This window comes from Sycon ciliatum, chromosome 2, assembly GCF_964019385.1.
Source record: "Sycon ciliatum chromosome 2, ocSycCili1.1, whole genome shotgun sequence".
Lineage (NCBI taxonomy): Eukaryota > Metazoa > Porifera > Calcarea > Leucosolenida > Sycettidae > Sycon > Sycon ciliatum.
This window is the reverse complement of record NC_088644.1, coordinates 32,681,237-32,704,337: the sequence shown is the minus strand read 5'-3', so window position 1 is coordinate 32,704,337 and position 23,101 is coordinate 32,681,237. Positions and strand designations below refer to the sequence as shown.

General features: G+C 45.2%; 1 protein-coding gene and 2 long non-coding RNA genes across 4 annotated transcripts in view; 2 read left to right on the top strand and 1 right to left on the bottom strand.

Annotated features, from left to right (window-relative positions):
• LOC135809747 (tyrosinase-like) overlaps positions 1–17,917 on the top strand; it is a 94,221-nt gene extending 76,304 nt beyond the window's left edge. The window contains exons 6-9 of one of the 2 annotated variants that reach the window (XM_065323165.1): positions 6,682–6,873; positions 8,509–8,672; positions 16,534–16,661; positions 17,342–17,917. In XM_065323165.1, coding sequence (XP_065179237.1) covers positions 6,682–6,873; positions 8,509–8,672; positions 16,534–16,661; positions 17,342–17,480 — 623 coding nt within the window. In that variant the 3' untranslated portion in view covers positions 17,481–17,917. The remainder of the gene's footprint in view (positions 1–6,681; positions 6,874–8,508; positions 8,673–16,533; positions 16,662–17,341) is intronic. The other variant, XM_065323167.1, reaches the window with a different exon arrangement.
• On the top strand, positions 11,195–12,226 carry LOC135810840 (uncharacterized). The gene is made up of 2 exons (XR_010552417.1): positions 11,195–11,355; positions 11,839–12,226. It is a non-coding gene; the product is annotated as an uncharacterized LOC135810840 (long non-coding RNA).
• On the bottom strand, positions 11,430–13,144 carry LOC135810841 (uncharacterized). The gene is made up of 2 exons (XR_010552418.1): positions 12,738–13,144; positions 11,430–12,044 (listed from the first exon to the last, which is right to left on the bottom strand). It is a non-coding gene; the product is annotated as an uncharacterized LOC135810841 (long non-coding RNA).
• Positions 17,918–23,101: the final 5,184 nt, after the last annotated feature.

Here is a 23,101-nt window from a genome sequence, read left to right as displayed (position 1 = left end):
TTTTTGAATGCCGCCCCAAGGTGTTCTATTATTAGAGACGTGCTATTATTGGAGACTGTGCTTATATTAGAGATAATACGGTATGCGTGGGACATTCATACACCCACACACGCACACACACACACACACACACACATACCCAAACATACACCTGGTACCTGGTAAACACTGCCATTACGGTCACGTGTCCCCTTGCGGGGTCGACAATATGGAACGACGAGCAACAGCAGTCCGCTGAGAGAGAGGTACTAGGTCAGGGACTCGGGGACCATACACACACACACACACACTCGTACGCTCGATCATACAAGTACATGTAGTACTGCAGAAGTCACATCTGAGATATTATTAAAACTCTCTCTCTCTCGCTATGCCTGCCGCTGTGCTGTCATACAGATAGTGAAATTGTGTGGCACAGAACACGTACATCACTGTATAGTTACCCACACGTAGGACATTCACGCATGCACACACGCACACACACAAACACACACACATGACCTGCAGCAAATAACATTTCATAGCTACAAGACCTTCAAAGAAAGTCATGGTGTCAAGAAGATATACAATGTCACGTAGAAGGATAATTGTAAAACAGCTTGCTGTCTGGAGCATTGGTAATATAAATTATCATATAATACATGTACATGTAGTAGGGATACTCTAGAGAGTCAAACTATCGGATAAATTAATGGCAAGCGAGAGTCTCTACTTTTTACAGTAGAGTGGGTGGGTAAAGTGTAACCAATGCTGGCAATGGATCATGTGTGAGCGACCAAAGAGGCGTACATCACATGTCCTGTACCACTATAACCACACACAAATGTCCAGGAGAATTTCACGTACCGATGGATCTATCATGCTGCCGGGATCCCTCATATATCTCATACTGTGGTACATAACCATCGGAGAATTGCAAGGACCTAAATACGGCAAGCAAATCAGGGACATTAGGTGCAAGACCCGTTGTTCTAGTTGTCTAGACTGCACTGTGTTCTTGAAAATACTGAGCCTCCACGTTGTATCTGCATGTGGCATCCGTTGATCTCATTTGAGTAGTAGAAGTAGGCATGCACTGCATTACGTTTTGATGAAAGGTTCGATAGCTGCTGAATGGGTTTATCATTTCGCTTCCTGTGTGGGTATTGTTTCTGTGGATTGGTTCGGAGCAATGTTCTGATGGTCCAGGCATCTGGCCAATTAATTATGGCAGTCCAAGCTAGTTGAATATCCGGATCACTTTCTCTCATCTGGTCTACACTCCATCCGCTTGCATCCATAAGCAATGCAAAGGCGTTGTCCATTGCACACTGTGACAGGCATGTAACTTCTGCATGCAATTCTGGGAGAGCGCACAGTGGCAGGACGAATATTCCCGTGAAGTTGCTACATGATCTGAGCATAATCGTAGGACATCAAGTCTTGTAACTACTTGTGACATGATCAATTCTGCTATGCTCTAATGCAGACTAGCAATAAGAAGCATTTGTCACATACTAGTAACCATGAGGTGCTGAGACGATCTGCTATAAATACTCAAATAATCTGTCATCTGCCTGCTCCAACTTGGCTGTCCTCCTGACAACTGAAAACCGCTGGCGTCTTCAGGGCCATAAACACCATTATTGGCATTAATCCAACGCCTCCCTAGGCTAGGCCCTTGCTCCTCATCTCTGCAGCTTCTAACAATAGGTCTGGCACAACGAAAAACTAAACTTGATACTTGGAGCTCTTAGTTCAAGCTACATTTTCAGAGTCAGGAAGTTTCAAATGGCAAGAAACCCAGCTTCTCTTCACCATTGGCATCACGAGCAATGCCCATTATCAGCCAGCAATGTTACTAGAGAAAATGCCAAAGGCGCTGGCGTGAACAGAAAGCTTTTCATGCAGCAACGTTTCTTTCTCAGCAAAAACAAATAAAAAGGAAAGGAACAAAAAAGGAGCAACACCAGGGATTTGTCCATACCCGGTACCCAGGTGTGTAGTCCCTGGAAAGGCTCTCGCACAGATTCCAGCACAAAGGTCACGGACAAGTGTCCCACTGAGATGCGGTCGCTTGCCCGGACCGCTGGGACGCGGACACCTCCGAAGAGCAGCCTGTGACGTTTATTTTTTATGAAAGAAAATCCGCAAAAATAGATAAGCTTGTCCCTTTAGTCCTACCCTTTATCAAGGTGCTAAGTGTCATGGATTTTTATATTTGTCTAGTAGCTTTGAGTAAAGTGCTACTGATCGAGGACCTAAATTTTGCGCGATTGCATGATTTTTGTTTGACAGCTTGAGTACTTTGTTCTGAATATGATTTCAAAATTCCGCTCCACTTAGCACCTAGGTATATGTGAAGGAAATCCTGTGGAGCACTCAGTTTCTACCCAGCTTCTTTCTGCGTTTGCATATTGCGTCTAAGGTATTGGTGGTACGGCATAATCGCAGATTTGACTATTGTGCCTGCGGATTCCCATGTGTGAGCTTGATTTATACTTCATTGGACTTAGTGAAATACACTGGGTATGTGGTCAAGATTTGAGCAAAATTCATCAATTATTATGGAAGTTACGGCTGTGTTCATGCGGTCGGGCCGCGAACCCAGACTGCCACCTTAAGGTAGCAGTACTGGAAAACGGGTGTCAGATTTAGCCAAAATATCAATTTCACGGGAACTGCTTCAAGTGTGATTTTTCTGAAAGAAGGAATACCAAAGGGTCTACAAATGAATTTTTTTGGCATTCGAACCAGCCAAAGCAGAGATATGGCCCTTCAAAAACTGAAAATACCCGTCAAAATTTCAAAATTGCACTGATCAGCTGATCGATGTCAATCTATTTCGAGAGGGTTTCTTTACAATATCAGCGCATCCTTGCCAATCTCGGCCTGATTCACACTATCTGTCCAGCTAAAACCAGTTTAGAGCTGGGCTGAGTGTCGCGATCGCCACATGCAGCGCCTGCCTGCGCCTGGCCCAAGCTAGCTGGCCTGGCTGGCTGGCCTGCACTCAACCCACGCAATTGTATTTTCAAAAATGATAAAAAAATTCTTTGTTCTCAAGCTGTTTGCCAATGCGACGAGCGTTTGTCAGCGACGTTGGAGCTCTGCGCTTGAGTTGTTGTGCTGGCGCTACTTGGTCAGGAGACGGGTGATGAACACAAACGAAGGAAAAGCAAATTTCCTAGAGTTACGTCCAAGCTCGTCTCAAATCCTGAAGTATTTGAGCCAATTGAGGGGAGTGAAAGCGAACACGAGTCGCAGGCTGATGGAGCTGGTGAGGGCGTAGAAGATGACTCTGATCTTCCAGCTGATTTTTTATCCAGTGATGCCTCGTGTGATAACGATGGAGATTAGTCTGAAGAGGATTGCGATGATATTCCATCAGGAATTCGAATTGTTCACATGGAGAGCTTACAGCAATTGGTGACGTCAGCGTGTGTATGTAGTAATTATCAAAGGGGCAACCTGACTATCAAAGATAATTTTCGTCATGGCCTCGCCTCAACAATTAGTTTGCAGTGCGAATCGTGCTGCTCATCAACCAGTGTAGCCCTGGCAGAAAGACACCCACTTGCTAAATTGTACGATATAAACCGCCGCCGCAGTGTGCTTGCCATGCGCCTTATTGGTAGTGGACGAGAAGGTCTGAACAGTATCAGTGGGATATTGAATATGCCGCCTCCTGTTAGCAAGTCCAATTCTGGGCACAGCGATGCACTACACACTGCTGTGGAAACTGATGCTAGGGACAGCATGAAGAGTGCTGCACAGCGTCTTCTTGTTCGGCGAACAACAGAACAGCATTCCCACCCGGAGCATGTTGCAGTTAGCACCGATGGAACGTGGATGAAGCGCGGATTCTCATCAATGTTTGGTATGCCAACTGTTGTGTCCTATGAGACAGAAAAGGTTCTGGACGCGGAGGTGCTATCAAAACACTGCAGTGGATGTGAAACTTGGAAGAACAGATGGCAAGCAAGAAAGATTTCTAATGCTGAGTACGAACAATGGAAATGTTTTCGGCTGTGCTGGAAATGATGAGCTGCTCTAAGTTTCACTTGCCAGCTCTGGTCTTCTCAAGTTGGATGAAGAGAAGCAGTATCACAGGAGGAGAAGGTCCAGTGAGGAGCAAAAGTCAGCCAGGAAGAGAAGAAGAGCCATTCGAAAGGGATTTGCTGACACGATACAGCAAGCAGAGGTAGTCACATACATTGCTGGAGGGTTTTCAGAGTGCCAAAAGTTAGTGTTTTTTGGCCTTCCGACCAAACTTTGGTACACTATATCTCCAGACTGGCTCATCACAGCCCAATAAACCTTATATGTAGATTGATCAGTGGAAAATTTCCCAGATGCTGAATATATTTATAAAGCCATAGTTTTTTGTTTGGCGGATGTTAGCTGCCTCAGTAGTAATAATCTTTTTCGACGGTGACGGGCGTCTTCACAGATGATGTTGACTGGGTGGTGCTATTTGTGTCCTATCTCCAATCTGTTCTATTCAGCATCTGCTACTATTGTAGACTGTCGCTTATGATGCATTTTCAACACTTCAGCTGATATTATGTTGCTGCTAGCATGTACCAAAAATCTGAGATGACGGCATTTTTTTACTCTCCAGTGCAGTGAACTTTTGGGACGATGCGAAGTAAATAAGTTCAAGGTAGTACTTTTATTAGGTGGTGGCGTGAATCATCAATCTGTGCTCAAAATTTTGAGGGAAAAGATTCACAGACACCGAAGTAATACCCGATTTTAGTTGTGTGTATTTGCGAATGGCATATTCCAGTACTGCTACCTTAAACGTAAATTGAGGTTGAATATCCGTGTTCCAGGTACTTGAGCTGGATTGTTTTCAATACTAGCTAGAAGTTGAGAAGTTGTTTTGAGGCATCTTGCAGATTCATCCATAGAGAGTAGTTGGGTAGACGCACCCATTCCCAAAGCACTGCAAACCGAGCCAATTATTTTGCCGATGAAAGTAAAGTGAGGGAACTCGTACCAGGAGAACAATGGAACAATATTTTTTTATGATTTGAACGTCGTTTTCATGTGATAATCATCAGAGATCGTCATCATATTGAGAGTTGGACAACAAAGGAAAGATATTTATGGTACCATAAAATGAACAATATTATAGATCTAAATACGAAATAGTGGTTGCGACTTCGGCGATGATTTGGTAAGAAAAGGTTTGCTCCCCACACTGGAGCTCGCGCTATTCCGCCGACTTGTGCCCAGCGCGGGCTTGCGACTAGTTGGTTTGGAGGTGACAGCGTTGTGAATGACTGGGGATCCTCGACGTCTGTTCTCATTATTATTATTATTATTAGACACAATCTCATAGCATGTGACAAGCATAGCTAATGCAGGGACAGAATCCCCTGAGACAAGGGCGTTGAGCCAGCCACGGCAATAGTAAGCTAGGAAAACAAAGCAAATATGAACATCGTTCAGGTGCGACACCGACTCGCGCTGCTATCTGGTGTTCACGAGGTGTTTGTCGCGCTGGAAACAGAGCGTCTCTGTAAGTTTGTATCCGTGGTGATGTTTGTGCCTGGTGAGGACTATATAAGTGGTGCTCTTCAGGCACAATCTTTCCCAGCCTACTCAAGCTCAACTGATGATGGGTGAATTCCCCGAAACACTGTGTATTGAGCAGGGAGTGGTGCTTTCTTGCAGGTTTTCTGAGTCGAAGGTTCGATGGACTTCGTGACGGTGTGCTCTGGATGGCAGTCGTGAGTCAGTCAAGTGTCAAGTCAAGTCGGCGGAATAGCGCGAGCTCCAGTGTGGGGAGCAAACCTTTTCTTACAAATATTAGATCTAAAACTAATACAAGAAACGCTAATATTCTAAAGCTAGCACTATTGGAGGCGTGATTACATGAGCAGTGAGCAATGTGAAAGCAATACTTAGTGTATATTGGAGAAATGAGGGTGAGAAAGGTACATGTATGTGAGTATCCAATAGTGCTACTTGGTAGTTTTAGAATATTAGTGCTTCTTGTATTAGTTTTAGATCTAATACTGTTCACTTTATGGTACCATAAATATCTTTCCTTTGTTGTCCAACTCTCAGTGTGATGACGATTTCTAATGATTATCACATGAAAACGACGTTCAAATCATAAAATATTGTTCCATTGTTTTCGTGGTATGAGTGCGCTCACTTTACTTTCATGGATATTTGGTTTATTGTCTCTATGCTGACTTTTTAACAATTATTTTACGTACAACGTTTCAGCAATATTGCCATCGTCAGGTACGATTGATTCATTCCTTGTTTCAATCGTACCTGACGATGGCAATATTGCCGAAACGTTGTACTTAAAAGAATCGGTTCGATTTGCAGTGCTGTGGGAATGGGTGTGTCCACCCAACTAGTCTCTAATTAGTTGTTGGATCAGAAAAATATGTTGTCTCTCTTCATTGTTGAATTAACACCGAGTGTGGTGTTCAGTGGCACAAAGCAGACATCACAAACATGTCAGTTTTGGCAGTGGTAGCGGGTTTTCATGCCGTGGTTCGAATGGTATACTTGATCAGAAATGAAAATCACATGTTCATTTCCTTATGTGACAAAAAAGCCCATTTTGCAAGAATTGAGGGGATCAGCCGAACCGGCTGCCAAAGCCCTGGATAAAGAGTACCTACTAGTACACGTTTTACATTTTCCTACGTGCTTGGAATTTTTGTACAGGTGTCTACGAGACCTTTGATACCAACTTCCATCTTGGTTTCGGTGGAACATTCCAAGGCGTGATACCAGGCATGGATCCATTATTTTACATGATCCACAATTTCGGGACCAAGGTGTTGGCAAACTACCAGCAGCAAGGACCGGATCACTTCACTGGCGGAGGACGTTGGAATAACAGTGCGCCAGTGGAAAGTATGTTGATGTTGACTTGTGTGTGTATATGTTGTGTGTGTGTGTTTGTGTGTGTGTGTGTGTGTGTGTGTGTGTGTGTGTGTGTGTGTGTGTGTATGTGTCTACTTAGTATTTGTGGGTGCGTGTTTGCGTGCGTGCGTGTGCTGATGCACGGATATGAGCAATTAAGGAATGGAAAGGCCTCCGGCTCATCACAAGCAACATTGACATGTTTCCAAGAAGGAGAAGAGTAGAGTTTCTGAAGTACACAACAGTACAGTATCTGTAAACATTATGCAATAAAAAAATAATCAAAATGTTACATTCTACCGTATTTCCCCCGTAAGTTAGTACGTACTAACTATCGAACTTAGCAGCCACATGAGTACTAACTTTCGGGGGTGGTACTATCTTTCGGGGAGTACTTTTTTATCGGGGGTAAATGACACGCAGTGGGAAGCCTGCGCAACTCTAGTGTCCGTGCATTATGATGTATATACTGTACGGTGTCTGTACATGTAGGATGGTTACGAACTTACTATCTTTCCGTGCTGCCTTCTCGATACATACGTATGTACACTGTATATCATGTGCACATTCACATGTCTGAAGGTTTGTGGTTTTTCAATAAAATAAAAAATATAAAATCTTTCGGGGGGAACTGTCTTTCAGGGTGATGACCTCGGCAGTGCAAAGTGTATTTTTATAGGGGGGGGGGGGGTACTAAGTCATTGGGGAGAACTAACTTACGGGGAAATACGGTAGTTGTAAGTTAGTTAGTATCGCAACCAAGAGGACAAACTGCTCAGTAACCATTTTATTATGACGACAATAACGAAAATGGGAGACAGATGTGAAAATGATATGTAAAAGAAAAAAAAAGTTGAAAACAGTGTTCTTGTTACGATCATCAGTGAACGCACGTAACAATCCTGTTGTGGAGACTTTCCCACACTAGGGACCTCTCGCATTTGCTACGAAACAAATGCGAAACGAAAGTTTGATTCGGCTCGTAATCGTGTCATTGAAAAACAGATTTCAGGTTTCGCAAGTCGTCATGCAAATGTGCATGGCAACTACGAACACGGCCGCGGGTGCCGGTAGCTTGGCGTACGGGTTTTTACACGCACACGTGCATGGATCATGGAATCAAGGGAAAAATGTGTACCTTGCACAACATGTGTACCTATCCAAATATATGTGTACCTGACGGATTCGGAGCGTGCCACGAATGAAGAGGCTTCCATTCGTGAAAACGAGTTCTCCGCAGGGACTCTAACGAATCTTCGAACCCAGGTAACGAATCAGCATTCGTTTCGTATCCGTACGCGTGGTGCGAAAGGTCCCTATTGTCTGGCATTTTCTGCCATCGCATCAATATCCAGGCAGCTCAAGTATTGTAATCTTTACAACCCCGGCTTAATTCGTTTTGGTTGCTCGCCACACTCGAGATCCTTCCTTCCCGCCAGCTTGACTTGACACTAGACTGACTCACGACTTCCATCCAGGAATTAAACTTGAGCTCAATGTTGCGAGCAACCAACCTTCTTTTAATTAACGCCAGCGTCATGACCACTGTTCCTTGTCTAGCCATGAAGTTAGCAGAAATATGTACTGTTGTTAATGAAGTTACGTTGTTACCTTGTTCTCATGCAGCTTTACCGTGGTTTCAGAACAGGGAGTTTTTTGACGCTCAAAACTTTCCGAATGATGTGTGCATCCGCTGGGATGCTGTGGCTGATCGAGAGAAGCTGATCGAGATGGGACACTACGCAGGACTCGAAACACCAAGGTTGGACCACATAGCGTTGCCCTATAAGGTTAGCCATGATCAGATAGCACGTGAATCTGCTGTGCAAACCCAGTATTGACATTAGCCATCACAGGTAAAGCAATGTGTGCTCTCTTAACAAAATGTGACTTAAAGAAAAGTACATGAAAAACCTTAAACACACCATCTTTAAAGGGAAACTGAACGCTAAAAACAAGTATGGCTTATCCGAAGGAGAATTGGGCACTGATTCCGATGAGCTATGTCTCGAGCCGATCAGAGAAGGAGAACCTTGTCAAATTTCATAAATAACAACTTCCATATTTGGAAAATGGGCTTGATGACGTGCGTACTGCTTAGCTGTCACCATGCTGTGCATGCTCAGCAGTGTAATTGAATGGAAGAAAACAATTACTTTGATGTTTTGCAGCTCTATTTCGTTCCCTGACGGTAACAAAATCTAGATGTAGGAATCGGTTGAGCAGGAGAGTGACACATGAAGCAGCAGAGAGACACCTACTGAGTCAAATGACTGCCACTGTCAGTTCTCAAACAAAAACATTTTTTGTCAAATATTAATTGAAATATCTCACCTGTTAGTGTTGCTTACTAGCCACTAGTGACTCGAGTTGTTCGTCCACGAAATTTGCAATTATGCCACTACGGTACCAGCAAGAGTAGGTAAGTTGGCATAGAACAACAGCTATGCACAGCCATGTTCATCTCCTCCATCACTTTGGAAGGCACTACAAGCACCCTTCATACCTCGATATTGCCTTGGAGTGGAAGCAAATTCACCATGAGTTTTCCAATTCGCTACAATTGATCTCGGGGTGATGATCGTGTCTTCTTCATCACCACTTGCAGTCTGGACAGCCTTCGGGAAGACATGTGTCACTCTCCTGCTCAACAGATTCCTTCATCTAGATTGGGTTACCGTTGGGGAACGAAATAGAGCTGCAAAACATCAAAGTAATTGTTTTCTTCCATCCAATTACACTGCTGAGCATGCACAGCATGGTGACAGCTAAGCAGTACGCACGTCATCAAGTCCAATTTCCGAATATGGAAGGTGTTATTTATGACATTTGACACGGTTCCTCTTCTCTGATCGGCTCGAGACATAGCTCATCGGAATCAGTGCCCAATTCTCCTTCGGATAAGCCATACTTATTTTTGGCGTTCAGTTTCCCTTGAAGCGGTCTATTCGCTGCAAATTACTATAATTATCTCAATCAAATTTTCGGCCAGGACCCATCATCAGGATTAAAGGGGAAGTTAAGGCAAAAATTAAAATTTCACCAGTTGTAGTCTTCGGGGTGCTGAGTCGAATGGTCGTGGTCCGAGGAAGCTGAGACGCTCCCTTCCTACTTGAATCCCAATCGAACTCGCGCACTTCCACCGAAACTGGGTGACTGCGCCCTACTAGATGGGGATTTGTATGCAAAATGTCACTAAAAGCGCCGTTTCGTTCTTATAAAAGCATGGATGACCGCGATTGGCCCATATGTTGTAGTCTTTTGGACGCTGAGTCGACTGGTTTTGGTCCGAAAAGGCTGCGCTGCAGCGTTCCTCCTTTATTCCCAATCGAACATGGTTGAACAAGCGGTCACGTGCTCCTGGGTGCCCAAATCACCTGGTCACCACGCCAGCAGGCGAGAACTTTCACACCAAGGTTCAACTCGAGTTCAACTCGAGTGACAGGATTGCACCCAAAAAAGGTCAAACAGGCTAGTAAGTTGTACCCTGCAGGCACGGTGACCAGGTGACTGGCGTACGCAGGAGCACGTGACCGCTTGTTCAACCATGTTCGATTGGGAATAAAGGAGGAACGCTGCATCGCAGCCTTTTCGGACCAAAACCAATCGACTCAGCGTCCAAAAGGCTACAACATATGGGCCAATCGCGGTCATTCGTGCTTTTATAAGAAGGAAATGGCGCTTTTAGTGACATTTTGCATACAAATCCCCATCTAGTAGGGCGCAGTCACCCAGTTTCGGTGGAAGTGCGCGAGTTCGATTGGGATTCAAGTAGGAAGGGAGCGTCTCAGCTTTCTCGGACCAAGACCATTCGACTCAGCACCCCGAAGACTACAACTGGTGAAATTTTGATTTTGCCTTAACTTCCCCTTTAAAGGGAAACTGAACGCCAAAAATAAGTATGGCTTATCCGAAGGAGAATTGGGCACTGATTCCGATGAGCTATGTCTCGAGCCGATCAGAGAAGAGTAACTGTGTCAAATTTCATAAATAACACCTCCCATATTTGGAAATTGGCCTTGATGACGTGCGTACTGCTTAGCTGTCACCATGCTGTGCATGTTCAGCAGTGTAATTGAATGGAAGAAAACAATTACTTTGGTGTTTTGCAGCTCTGTTTCGTTCCCTGACGGTAACCAAATCTAGATGTAGGAATCTGTTGAGCAGGAGAGTGACACATGTCTTCCCGAAGGCTGTCCAGGCTGCAGTGGTGATGAAGAAGACACGATCATCACCCCGAGATCGATCGTAGCGAATTGGAAAACTCATGGTGAATTTGCTTCCACTCCAAGGCAATGTCGAGGTATGAAGGGTGCTTGTACTGCCTTCCAAAGTGAAGAGGAGATGAACATGGCTTTGCATAGCTGTTGTTCTATGCCAACTTACCTACTCTTGCTGGTACCGTAGTGGCATATTGCAAATTTCGTGGACGAACAACTCTAGTCACTAGTGGCTAGTGAGCAACACTAACAGGTGAGATTTTTCAATTCGACAAAAATTGTTTTTGTTTGAGAACTGACAGTGGCAGTCATTAGACTCAGTACGTGTCTCTCTGCTGCTTCTTTCCCTTCATCGGTAGGGTTGTGCTTGAAGTAAAAATAAATAGAAAATGTGGAACAAAAATCTGATCATGTAATTCGAATTTGAACTTCAAAGTATGTGTACATCAAATCACAAAAATGACTGTCAAGGTGGTGCTGTGCATTGAAAAAGACTGGGAGCTGGCAGCAATGGAAAGGGTAGAAATGAAACCAGTAATGCAGAGTATTCATAAGGTAGAGGGAGATAAAAACGGGAGAGGAGTAGTGAGCACTTCAATTTGAAGTAGTGTCAATAGACAGCATCGTGTTGCATACGTTGTAAATATTGTGTGAATCTAATAATTGTCACGAAATTGATATCCAAAATTATTATCTCCTGAGTAGTATTATGGTGTTCTCCTGTGTTTACATGCAGAGCCTTGACGTTGCTGGACGAGCGACAATATAAATTACATAAACATGTAGCTCGTGATGTGGGATGACTGCCGTATCGCATTGCCAACGCAAACCCATCCTGTGTCAGTGCAGCCATCCAGCAACTTGAACTCCCCGGACCAGATGCCGCTGCACCTGAACACTATGCCGATGGAAAGCCAGGAGTTGATAGCGAAGCATTCTGGTCTGCACAGTACAAGGCAAAGAACAATTATGAATTATAATGCATTGTAATCTTTCCCAAACTTCTTTGTAAAACGAACAAACAGTGCCATTATCACAACACTTGATCAAGCATCTTGATGGAGGTATTTTCCATTGTGCTGGCTCAGCATCTGCACCAGGAAGACCATGTACACTTACACGTATCTTGTGTGTGTGTGTTCGTGCGTGTGTGTTTGTGTATCTGTATGTGCACACGTGTGTGTGGGGGGGGGGGGGACGCACATGTGTATGGGTAGGAATGTGTGTGTGTGTGGGGGGGGGGGGGGGTACACGCACATGTGTATGGATGTGCGCGCTGCATGCGTGTGTCTGTGGGATGGGGTGGGGGTGCACGCACATGTGTACATGTGTGTGCGCAATACAGCATGTGTGTATGTGTTCGTTGAACACAGGGTGTACTCCTGATTACATAAACTTCGTGATCATTGTGATTTCATGTGCTTTGAAGTTGAACTTCGCAATACATGTACTGATGCTTGATTAGATTTATGTTCCACATGTTCTATTTATTTTATTTTACTTCAAGCACTTGTACTATTCAAGCACAACCCTACCAATGAAGGGAAAGAAGCAGCAAAGACACCTACTGAGTCTAATGACTGCCACTGTCAGTTCTCAAACAAAAACAATTTTTGTCGAATTGAAAAATCTCACCTGTTAGTGTTGCTCACTAGCCACTAGTGACTAGAGTTGTTCGTCCACGAAATTTGCAATATGCCACTACGGTACCAGCAAGAGTAGGTAAGTTAGTTGGCATAGAACAACAGCTATGCAAAGCCATGTTCATCTCCTCTTCACTTTGGAAGGCAGTACAAGCACCCTTCATACCTCGACATTGCCTTGGAGTGGAAGCAAATTCACCATGAGTTTTCCAATTCGCTACGATCGATCTCGGGGTGATGATCGTGTCTTCTTCATCACCACTGCAGCCTGGACAGCCTTCGGGAAGACATGTGTCACTCTCCTGCTCAACAGATTCCTACATCTAGATTTGGTTACCGTCAGGGAACGAAACAGAGCTGCAAAACACCAAAGTAATTGTTTTCTTTCATTCAATTACACTGCTGAACATGCACAGCATGGTGACAGCTAAGCAGTACGCACGTCATCAAGGCCAATTTCCAAATATGGGAGGTGTTATTTATGGAATTTGACACAGTTCCTCTTCTCTGATCGGCTCGAGACATAGCTCATCGGAATCAGTGCCCAATTCCTCTTCGGATAAGCCATACTTATTTTTGGCGTTCAGTTTCCCTTTAAGGAGAAAAACAAGTGAGGTGGACCTATATCAAGCAACACAAAGTTGAACGAAACTACACCATATGTGATAAAATTGCACCATCCTTTCGGCACAGGCACATACACACATACCCATGCACATGCCAAAACACTGACTGAGACGCACACTTATACTCATACTCGCACCAAAACTCACACTAACACAAGCTCACACTCCGAACACTTGCAATTTTATCAAATTTTATCACGTGTTGTGTAGCTTCGTTCCACTTAGTGTTGCCTGATATATGTCCACCTCACTTCTTTTCTCCTGGCCGAAAATTTGATTGAAATATTGTCATTTGCAGCGAAGAGGCCACTTGAAGATGGTGTGTTTAATGTTTTTCATGTAATGAAGTGGCTGCAGTGGAGCTTGCGCATATAAAGAAAAGTAATATAATAAAATGTTCCCCACATTTACGGATCTGGTTGATCATATGAGGTTATTCTTGATGGTTTATCATCAGGGAGTCGTACCCAAACCAGGGAGGTGACACAGCACAGAAATCCTTGTCTCAGGGGTTGCCTCGCATACATTGTCATTTTTTCCACTAGTCCATTCCATTCCAATCCGAAAGGTCATAGCAAGAGTGCATAAGCCCCTGCGAGGTTATGTAATAGTTGTGTTTATACTGAGAGAGTACAATACTCACTATCCGTATTTCCCGCTCCTTCACCATAGCAATGAGATCCCATTAGGTATAGAAGAGCGCATGCTCCAGTCAGTTCTCTATTCTTCTTCTCACCCTTGGCTACTCTCTTGTCTGAATACTTCTTCCATATAATTATTCAATAGTATTGAATAATTGAGTCGGAGGCTGAGGCTGAGGCGGCGGGCCCGAGCCGTCAGATGAGAAAACAGACCTTATCGCAAAAACTGTACAGTGCAGAAAAGTGCACTTGAAAGTTGGCGAGTTTACCCACTGGTGCGTCTGGACAACCAAGCTACAAACCGTCGTATTTCAGTCAAATATCGGTCTTTTGGGACAATCCAAGTCTGTAAATCGAAGAGAAAACTCCAAGGAATCCAATGCAGCAAGCGCGATCGCGGCACGATGCTGCGTGCCCGAGATGCGAAGCCTGCAAGATACGTCACGGCATTTTGCATTTCTACACGCGAGTCAAACGCTCCAGAACAGGGGTTTCCCCCTTTTCGAGCGATCTACGATCTCGGCAACAGGCTCAAACGTCTTGGTAGCTCTCACTGCATCTTCACGAAACAAATTGGGCGTCTTGGGATAATGGAGATGGAAATGGCGAGTGATTTTCGTGTGACGGCGCATGCCTAGCGCTGAAACGATGTCTGCAGCTTGTTGCGCTGGAGCTGTGCTTTATTTGCTATCGGATTTGGGCCCAACGGGTTGCTTGTCCCCAGAGCTTTCCAGAAAGCCCAAGTTTGTGGAAATCGGTCAAAGGAAACAGAAAATATTATCCAAAGTAGGTGAAGCAATTGTTAGTATTGCACCCAAAATTGAGGTGCAATTTGTAATGGTGTCCTACTGTCGAGGCTATAACTTTACTTTCCCTGGTCCAAATCAACTCTAGTTTTCTGCATACGATTCCTGGTGCTCCTGGCAATCAGATAGTACCACAAACAAAAATATGACTTTTTTGTGATAAGGTCTGTTTTCTCATCTGAGGGCTAATTATTAAAAAAAAAATTAATAATAATTATTTATTAATTTAATTTACTACAAAACCCTGTGTTCTGGAAGTGTGAGGGGACTGCGTTTAGCCGGGAGCTAACACTGGTGTACACTCTTGGTCATACGCGGATCGACTCGCCTTCTGTATTTCACCTCCAAGCGTGCAAATTGTGTCAAATTGTAGTATTTCAACATGACAATATGACTGGCTGTACTTCTCTTACGGTACTCAACCCCTGCTAAAAATGTTCAACCGAATAGCAGTTCGTAACATGAAGAGAAACTTAGACAATGGTTTAAATTTGGGAAGATTGATTTTATTTGGTCGTCGCTCACTATTCGTAATGGTGAAATGTAAATCAGCAAGGTAATCACGATGATGGAAAACGTATCCGTGAAAAGTGGTGAGACTGATGATTTGACAACGATAAGCTAGTGATTCTAGGGAGCATTTAGAATTTAAGACAGATTCAGAAGAAGTGTAATCAAATGCAATTTTTTTTCTTTTTAGTAGAGCTCTAGCAAACCGTGCCTGTAATTGATCAAGAGTGGTCATGGGTTTCTTATTAGTTCTGAACGACGGGATGACGTAAATTTAACAGCATTGAAAAATAGCGCCCTCTCTTGAATAGTGCCCTCTCGTACTTGCCAACCCAGCCAAAGCAATTTCCCTTAGTCACAAACCCAGTTTCCCTTAATTAATTTTCTCTCGCTTTTTCCCTTATCTTGCTGGTTTTTCGTCAATTTTGGCCATTTCCGTTTTTGTGGGCAGTTTTTGAGTCTTTTTTGCGTATTTTGTGCGCATTGTTTTGGAAATTTTGTTCAATCTTTTTATTCATTTCTAACCTATTGCTCATTATGGGACCAAAACCTGAGTTTATTCCTTGTCAGATCGCCCCTACATGTGTTATTCTGTGAAATGCAGGGCCGCATGTGCCCTTGTCACACCAGAAAGCAACCTTTTTTTTGACCACTCAGTTCAGTGCCGAATTCTGGTAGTTTTTCAATCAAAGTCAAAAATCCCTGGCATGCCGGTAGTTACCCTAGTTTTCCGGTAGTATACCAGGAAAACCGGCATTGTAGGCAATTACCCTGTCTTGAATAGTGTCCTGTCTTGAATAGTGCCCTCTCTTGAATAGTGCCCTCTCTTGAATAGTGCCCTCTCTTGAATAGTGCCCTCTCTTGAATAGTGCCCTCTCTTGAATAGTGCCCTCTCTTGAATAGTGCCCTCTCTTGAATAGTGCCCTCTCTTGAATAGTGCCCTCTCTTGAATAGTGCCCTTTCTTGAATAGTGCCCTCTCTTGAATAGTGCCCTTTCTTGAATAGTGCCCTTTCTTGAATAGTGCCCTTTCTTGAATAGTGCCCTTTCTTGAATAGTGCCCCATCAGTGATGGACATTGAAACAATAGTGCCCGATCAGTGATGGGCATTGAAATAATAGTGCCCCTGGGGCACTAATCGCGGGAGTATGTATGTAGGTATATAAAACGTGCTGGTGTATATTTCTGATGTGATTTTTTTCCCAGGAGCTGAGAAATAAGGACCTCGACACCAATGCCAGAGCAGACTTTCTTCTGTTTCTTGGTCGCCTGAAGGAAAGATTTACATCCGCATTCAAATATGATGATGATGGTCTGCATCTAACTAAAGACTGGTAAGTCATTTCTGTTGGTACTGCTCCATTATTGTGTCTGATGCTGAGAAATGCCAAAAAGATGACGCAAGTGTGTGATAACGGATATGGAAGTGACATCGAGACTGATGTGAGATGTCAGAGCATTAACCAATGTTGATGTCCTTCTCTACATGTCCCCGAAAATGAATGTGAGAATCATCTTTTCCAGTTTCCTTCTGAACCTCTCTCTGTCTCTCTCTGTCTCTCTCTCTCTCTCTCTCTCTCTCTCTCTCTCTCTCTCTCTCTCTCTCTCTCTCTCTCTCTCTAACTCTTATCTATCTATCTATCTATCTACACGAAACGGAAAAAAGATAAATAGATCCAGTTTGGATTTGTCGTGACTCAAAGTTTCATGCCACCGCACTGTCGTCTGATGATTGCAGTGGCTTGAAACTTTGAGTCACGACAAATGCAAACTGGACCTATTTCTCTTTTTTTCGTGTGAAACGCTCTGCACAATGACAGGGATAAAGAGCGGCTGCACAACAGATTTCCCAACCCCAAGGAGAGATCCTATAGCGGTGCTAGTACTTGTACATGTACTGTGGTTCATATTTTATGGGCAAACAAAAAACAAGTTGCAAGTTTATGAAGGAGTGGAACACAATTCATGTGGTTCTTGAAGTGTGGTACATGTACCTACTGTTGTTTGCCTACAGGCTGAAGATCTTCATGATGGAAAGTGGCTTTGCAGTCAAGAATACCCTGTCCGAACGCGCTTGTGCGCAGTACTCTTCCCTGGACCCGGGTTTCCTCAACACAACTTATGTGCCCAGTGCGGCTGAACTTGTTCCTTAGCAGGTCTTGTTTTATCATTATGATTTTTTCATTAGGGTCTTCTCTACGTAGACATCAATGCAAGGCACAGGTGTATGCACAGCATGTATAGCTTTTCTATCACCCAAAAGCAATAACAGCCGAACAGAATAATGATAGCTATAAAATGAGTGACAAAAAAACTCAACACAGTTGAATTTGAAAGTGCAGCTCAATGGCAGGAGCTAACTGTTACATGTCGCGGGGCATGGTTGAATAATGGCTACTGGTTCAATTGTTTAGAAATACTTATGTATTGTTTTATTACGTTTGTGACTTTCGCTATTCATTTTATTAGCTTTCCAGCACATAAACACTACCTTTCCATACTAATCTGCCACGATTTTACATTGAAAAGCATTCTCACTTAATGTTTCATAATCCACTCTCCGGGTACTTTGCAGCTTTGTGTGATAAAATCAAGAATAGATAACAGTTGATCTACGTCACACTGTCCCGGCAGCACAAGTAAGGGAAAGGTAGATCTACCCAAACCTTTCCTTTTTCGTTTGGGTAGATCTACCGGACTCCCTATGCAGCACTTACTGCTTGCTATGATACGTACCATATTTTCCGGAGTATAATTAGTACCCCCCCCCCTCCCTCTACCTTGTTTATCACCGTTAGCTTCATCATCGGAGTATAAGTGTGGCGTAGGCTGCGTTTACACGACAACGATCGACAACGATTTGTGTTTACACGGTAACAAAGTACGACCGAAACGGAGCGAAATCGTTGCGTTTACTTCTATCGTTTACACAACCATGCCCGAAAACGATACCTAAAGGGAACGATATGGAAACGCACTTGAAAGTGTTTGAAACGTTTTCAAAACGGTTTCGTTCTCGTGTAAACGGTGAAAACGATTGGAAAAGAAGGGGCGGTCATGGAAACCATTCCGCGGGGGACTGTATTTGGCGGGAAATGTCCAACCATTGCGCCCGCCAGCACCTGCCAACTCCAACTAACGTGTTACTTCCCGCCCGTGCTCCAAGCCAGCACGTGCTAACTCCAGCCTGATCGCCTCTTTTCCGTTTTCGTGTAAACGCTTCAGAATGGTTTGCCGTTCTCGTGGCTTGAAAACGATTTGAGGCCAACGCGCTTTCGTTCCGTTTCGTTTCGTTTTATCTCTGTGTAAACGCAGCCTTATAATTATACTCTGGCAAATACGGCAGCTCATACATACGAGGTCTGGCCACGAATGTCAAACCTATGAACCTATGAACCTATGAACCTATGAAAGATAGTGAATGGTTCAATACTATCTCTGATCGAAGTTGTGAATTGAACTGCTTTGTCTGATCGTTGTTGCGAAATTGGAAATGTAACAGCTTTGGCGAGTACAGTGTTGCCATCAACCCAGTTCTTCGTAACATGATACATTATAGATATACAGTGAAACTGCATGACGAGTCATTCAGCTGAAGGAGCATGAAAGAGTACAAGTCCCAATAGTCTAACTCTTTGCCCTGCAAAACTTTGTATTCCAGAGCACAGTTGTTCCGAAAGCCGTCCAGCTGAAGCTGCTGGGTGTGCTGTTTCACCTACTGGTACACCTGTCCTTCACAGCTCATATCAGGCAGTTGGTTATTCGAGGCTCGCAGCGTCTTTCTCCGAAAGCCTCACGAGTGCTGGACTCCAGGTGCCGTGGTGTGATCTACAAGGGCTTTGTCTGCCCGGTCCTGGAGTACGGCATGCTCGTGTGAATGAGCGCTGCACCCACCACTCTGGCTCGCCTCACTGCCATCCAACGCCGTGGCCTTCGCCTAATCGGTGATGGAGCGTACCTCTCTAGCTTGGACATCCGCACAATGGTCGGAGCACTCTGCTTTCTGTACAAGCTCCACTTTTCAACTGGCCCAGACATGCTTGAAGCATGTCTGGGCAACCTTGCCACCATTCCAAAGCAGGACACCTATATAAAATGTATACAAAGGCAAAATTGTCTCCCATGTAAATGTACACAAATGTTTTGGCCCAAAGCAGGACGGTTGGACAGCCTGTGCTTCTCACCCTTCTTCCACCCCGAGCAACCACGCCATAGCCGACGCACACAATGGCATCCCTCACACCAGTTGCAGCTCACTTCCACTCTTCCGCTCAGAGCACGGAATGATGACCTTCGCTATTATTAGGGTCGCGTGTGTACATAGTCTAGTCTGTACATTTGCATGCACTATAAAAAAACATGTTGCGGTCAGTCGGTCGGGTGACCCGAAACAACGAATTAATTCTGGATGGCCTAATCTTTTGTTTTTGTGGAGCGCAATGTAACAGTTTTCCCCTGTTCGCTATACCTTTACACTCCCTCGCACCTCATGCATCTTACGCCTGTCTATTAGCACCTTCATTGGCGCCATTGCCACATGTATACTATCACCTTTTGCATATAACTGGTTGAGGCACGCTCAACCAGGCCTCTTACTTTTCAAGTTCGATTAAACCTGTTACACTGGTAGCAGTGGATGTTTACTAATCTGCTTTTGGCAGGTGTTCTGGTCGCTCTGCTTACGCTCCTCGTACTCGTCGTTCAGCTGATAAACGATATCAAGACCGCTCAGTGCGTTAGCCAAGGAAACCGAACGATGCATCCGAACTCGGAACCGTGGGAGCCAACACCCCGCCTTACGAAAGAGCTGCCTGTGTTTGGAGGAGATTCCGCTACATTCAAAGAATGGACGTTTGCAATGGACATGGCCCTACGGTCGTTGGCACTCCCAAATGCTGCACAGAGGGTCGACTACGCGGCAGGATTTTTGACTGGAAACGCTCGTCTTTGGTTGATAGCGCCATTGGAAGCTAACCTAGTGTTTTCCGACTGGCCTGCTCTGAAAGCGGCACTTGGCGATGTGTACGGACCACGGCACAACGAGGAAATTTTGCGTATGGGACTAATTTCCGCAGCGCAGCACGGGTCGCTGGACGCGTACATTGCTGCTTTCACTCGCCTCAGCCTGCAAGTGCCGGAAATCGACCACCACACCAGAGCGCTGCTATTCGTCAGGGGTCCAGTGCCGCACATCCAGCGACAGGTCATGCGTGAGCATCCACGTACCTTGGAGCAAGCTGTCATGGCAGCAAACACCGTAGAGCAGTCGTCAGGGCCACCGGCGTCGGGGCCACCAGCCAGTAGAGAGTCTCGTTCCGTGGCCAGGGCCTCCGCAAGGTGACGGACCAAGAGCGTGTCCTACTGCGAGCATTGGGACACTGCTTTGCTTGCAGGAAGCCAGGCCACCTCGCTAAAGACTGTACTGAGGGTGGACAGCGCTACCCAAACGCTGGTCGCCAGTAAGAAAGGGGGTGCGCTTACTGGCGACGACCCACGCACCCACGCCGTTACCAGTCGCTAACCGGTTCGGAGCTCTGGAGGTTGAAGACGTTGCTCTCCAGGAACCTACTGAGCCGGAGACACCCATAGCTGTAGGAAATTGTCCCGTTGCAGAAAGGTGTCATGTCAGCAACGTCAGCGTTGGTGATGAACCTGAACACGACCTACTGCGCGTACAGGGAAAGATCGGCGGTCGCCGTGCAGTGATGCTGATAGATTCCGGTTCGACGCATGACTTCATTGCAGACGGTTTTGTTCGAAAGCATCATCTTGACACGGATGCAGGCTCAGAAATGCTGAGCGTAACATTGGCGGACGGCTCGACCAGCGAGGTCCCGCAGATTTCCACACGCACGCTAAAGATGATAGTCGGGGGCTTCAGTGAGGAACAGCACTTTACTGTGTATCCCCTGACTCGCTACGACGCTATTCTTGGCAAGCCGTGGCTTACAAGGAACACCCCCAGCATCACTTTCCGTACGAACGAAGTTCAGTTGGACGGTGAGCCCTTTGTTGCCAAATTGCCTTCAGCTAACCCGCCGACAGCCGACCGGCCAACTGTGGAAAGCATGTTTATCAGTGGCCGACAAGCTCGTCATGCCCTGAGGAGTGGAGCAGAGGGGTTTCTTGCATGGGTCACTGCTGCAAACGAGGAGAATCGTTCCGGGCCACAACTCCAGGAATCACAGAAACAGGACATCCAGAACCTGCTCGAGAGGTACCAGGATTTATTTCCAGACGAGCTGCCGAATTAGCTTCCACCGAAGAGACAAGTCGACCATGAAATCCAGATAGAAGATGGAGCCAGACCACCGTCTCGACCCGCCTACGGCTTGCCGAAACCAGAGATGAACGAGCTCCAGTCACAGCTGTCAGAATTACTTGAGAAGGGATTCATTGAGCCAAAGCGCCACCCGACTTCCTCAACCCTATTCAGAGAGGCATAGATTCAGCTGATTGGTGGCAAGCAAGACAAGACGCGGTCAAGATCTCACAAGATGCGCTAGTGGAAGCTCAAGCTCGTCAGGCCTTCTAAGCAGATCGGACAAGGGTCGAGGGAAACCTGAAGGTGGGAGATTTGGTAATCGTCTACCAGGATTTCCTCCTGATTCCTGAAGTTCGGGACCGACCATCCCATAAATTACGCCCCAAGTGGTTTGGCCCCTTTCCTATAACCCAGGTGGTCGGCCCGAATGCCTACAAGCTCAAGTTGCCTCATACCAGCCGCTGTCACCCGGTATTTAATGTGTCGGCACTCCGTGCCTACGAGAAGAACGCTATTCCTAATAGGAGACAGCCTACGCCTCCGCCTATCACGGACCTTGATGGTCATACCCGCTACGTGGTGGAGAACATTCTCAGTCACCGCCGCCGGCCGAATCAGCTTCAGTACCTAGTCAAGTGGCAAGGCTACTCTGATGCCACTTGGGAGCCTGAACATTATTTGTTGGATGAATCTGGTAATGACATTGTTCCACTTCAGAAGTACGAAACCTTGGTTTCTGCCCACTGAGTTTTGCAGTTGAACTTCTTTCACCTTACACATTTTTTTGAGCTTATTCCACTTTTATTTGCATGGAGTTTCAGTCGTCTTATTGTGTTACTTCAGTGCGAAGCCTTTTTTCGTCTCGCACGTGTTTGCGCTTATTGTACTCTATTCCACTTGAGCATTTGGGTTATAAGCTCCTTCCTCTCCATAGGAGGGGGATGATGTAACAGTTTTCCCCTGTTCGCTATAACTTTACACTCCCTCGCACCTCATGCATCTTACGCCTGTCTATTAGCACCTTCATTGGCGCCATTGCCACATGTATACTATCACCTTTTGCATATATGTAGGACTCAGTGACCAGTCAAAGCCCCATGACCAATCACGGTCCCTGTGACCAGTCAAACAGTCACAAACCCCCCATGACCAGTCACAAATTAGTTTACCAGTCACAATGCCCCATGACCAGTCACAAATCACCATACATGTACATGTGTAAAGTACACAGTTCGTGACTGCTCGCAGAGTGCTTCGTACTGCAGGATTTGTTGTGGAAACTATAATTCCCTATGAGCGGTCACAGAATACAGCTGTGACCACTATAATTCCATGCGAACAGTTACATGCGGAATGTACAGTTGCGACCACTCTTTCTCTGTGAGTAGTCACAGGCAGAATATACTCAAGTAGGTATTTCTGTATTACAAGAGAGATTGGAAGGTTTGTCACAACTCTGAGTTTCACGTATTACTACGATCGCCAGGCAACTGATGGCTCCTAAACGGG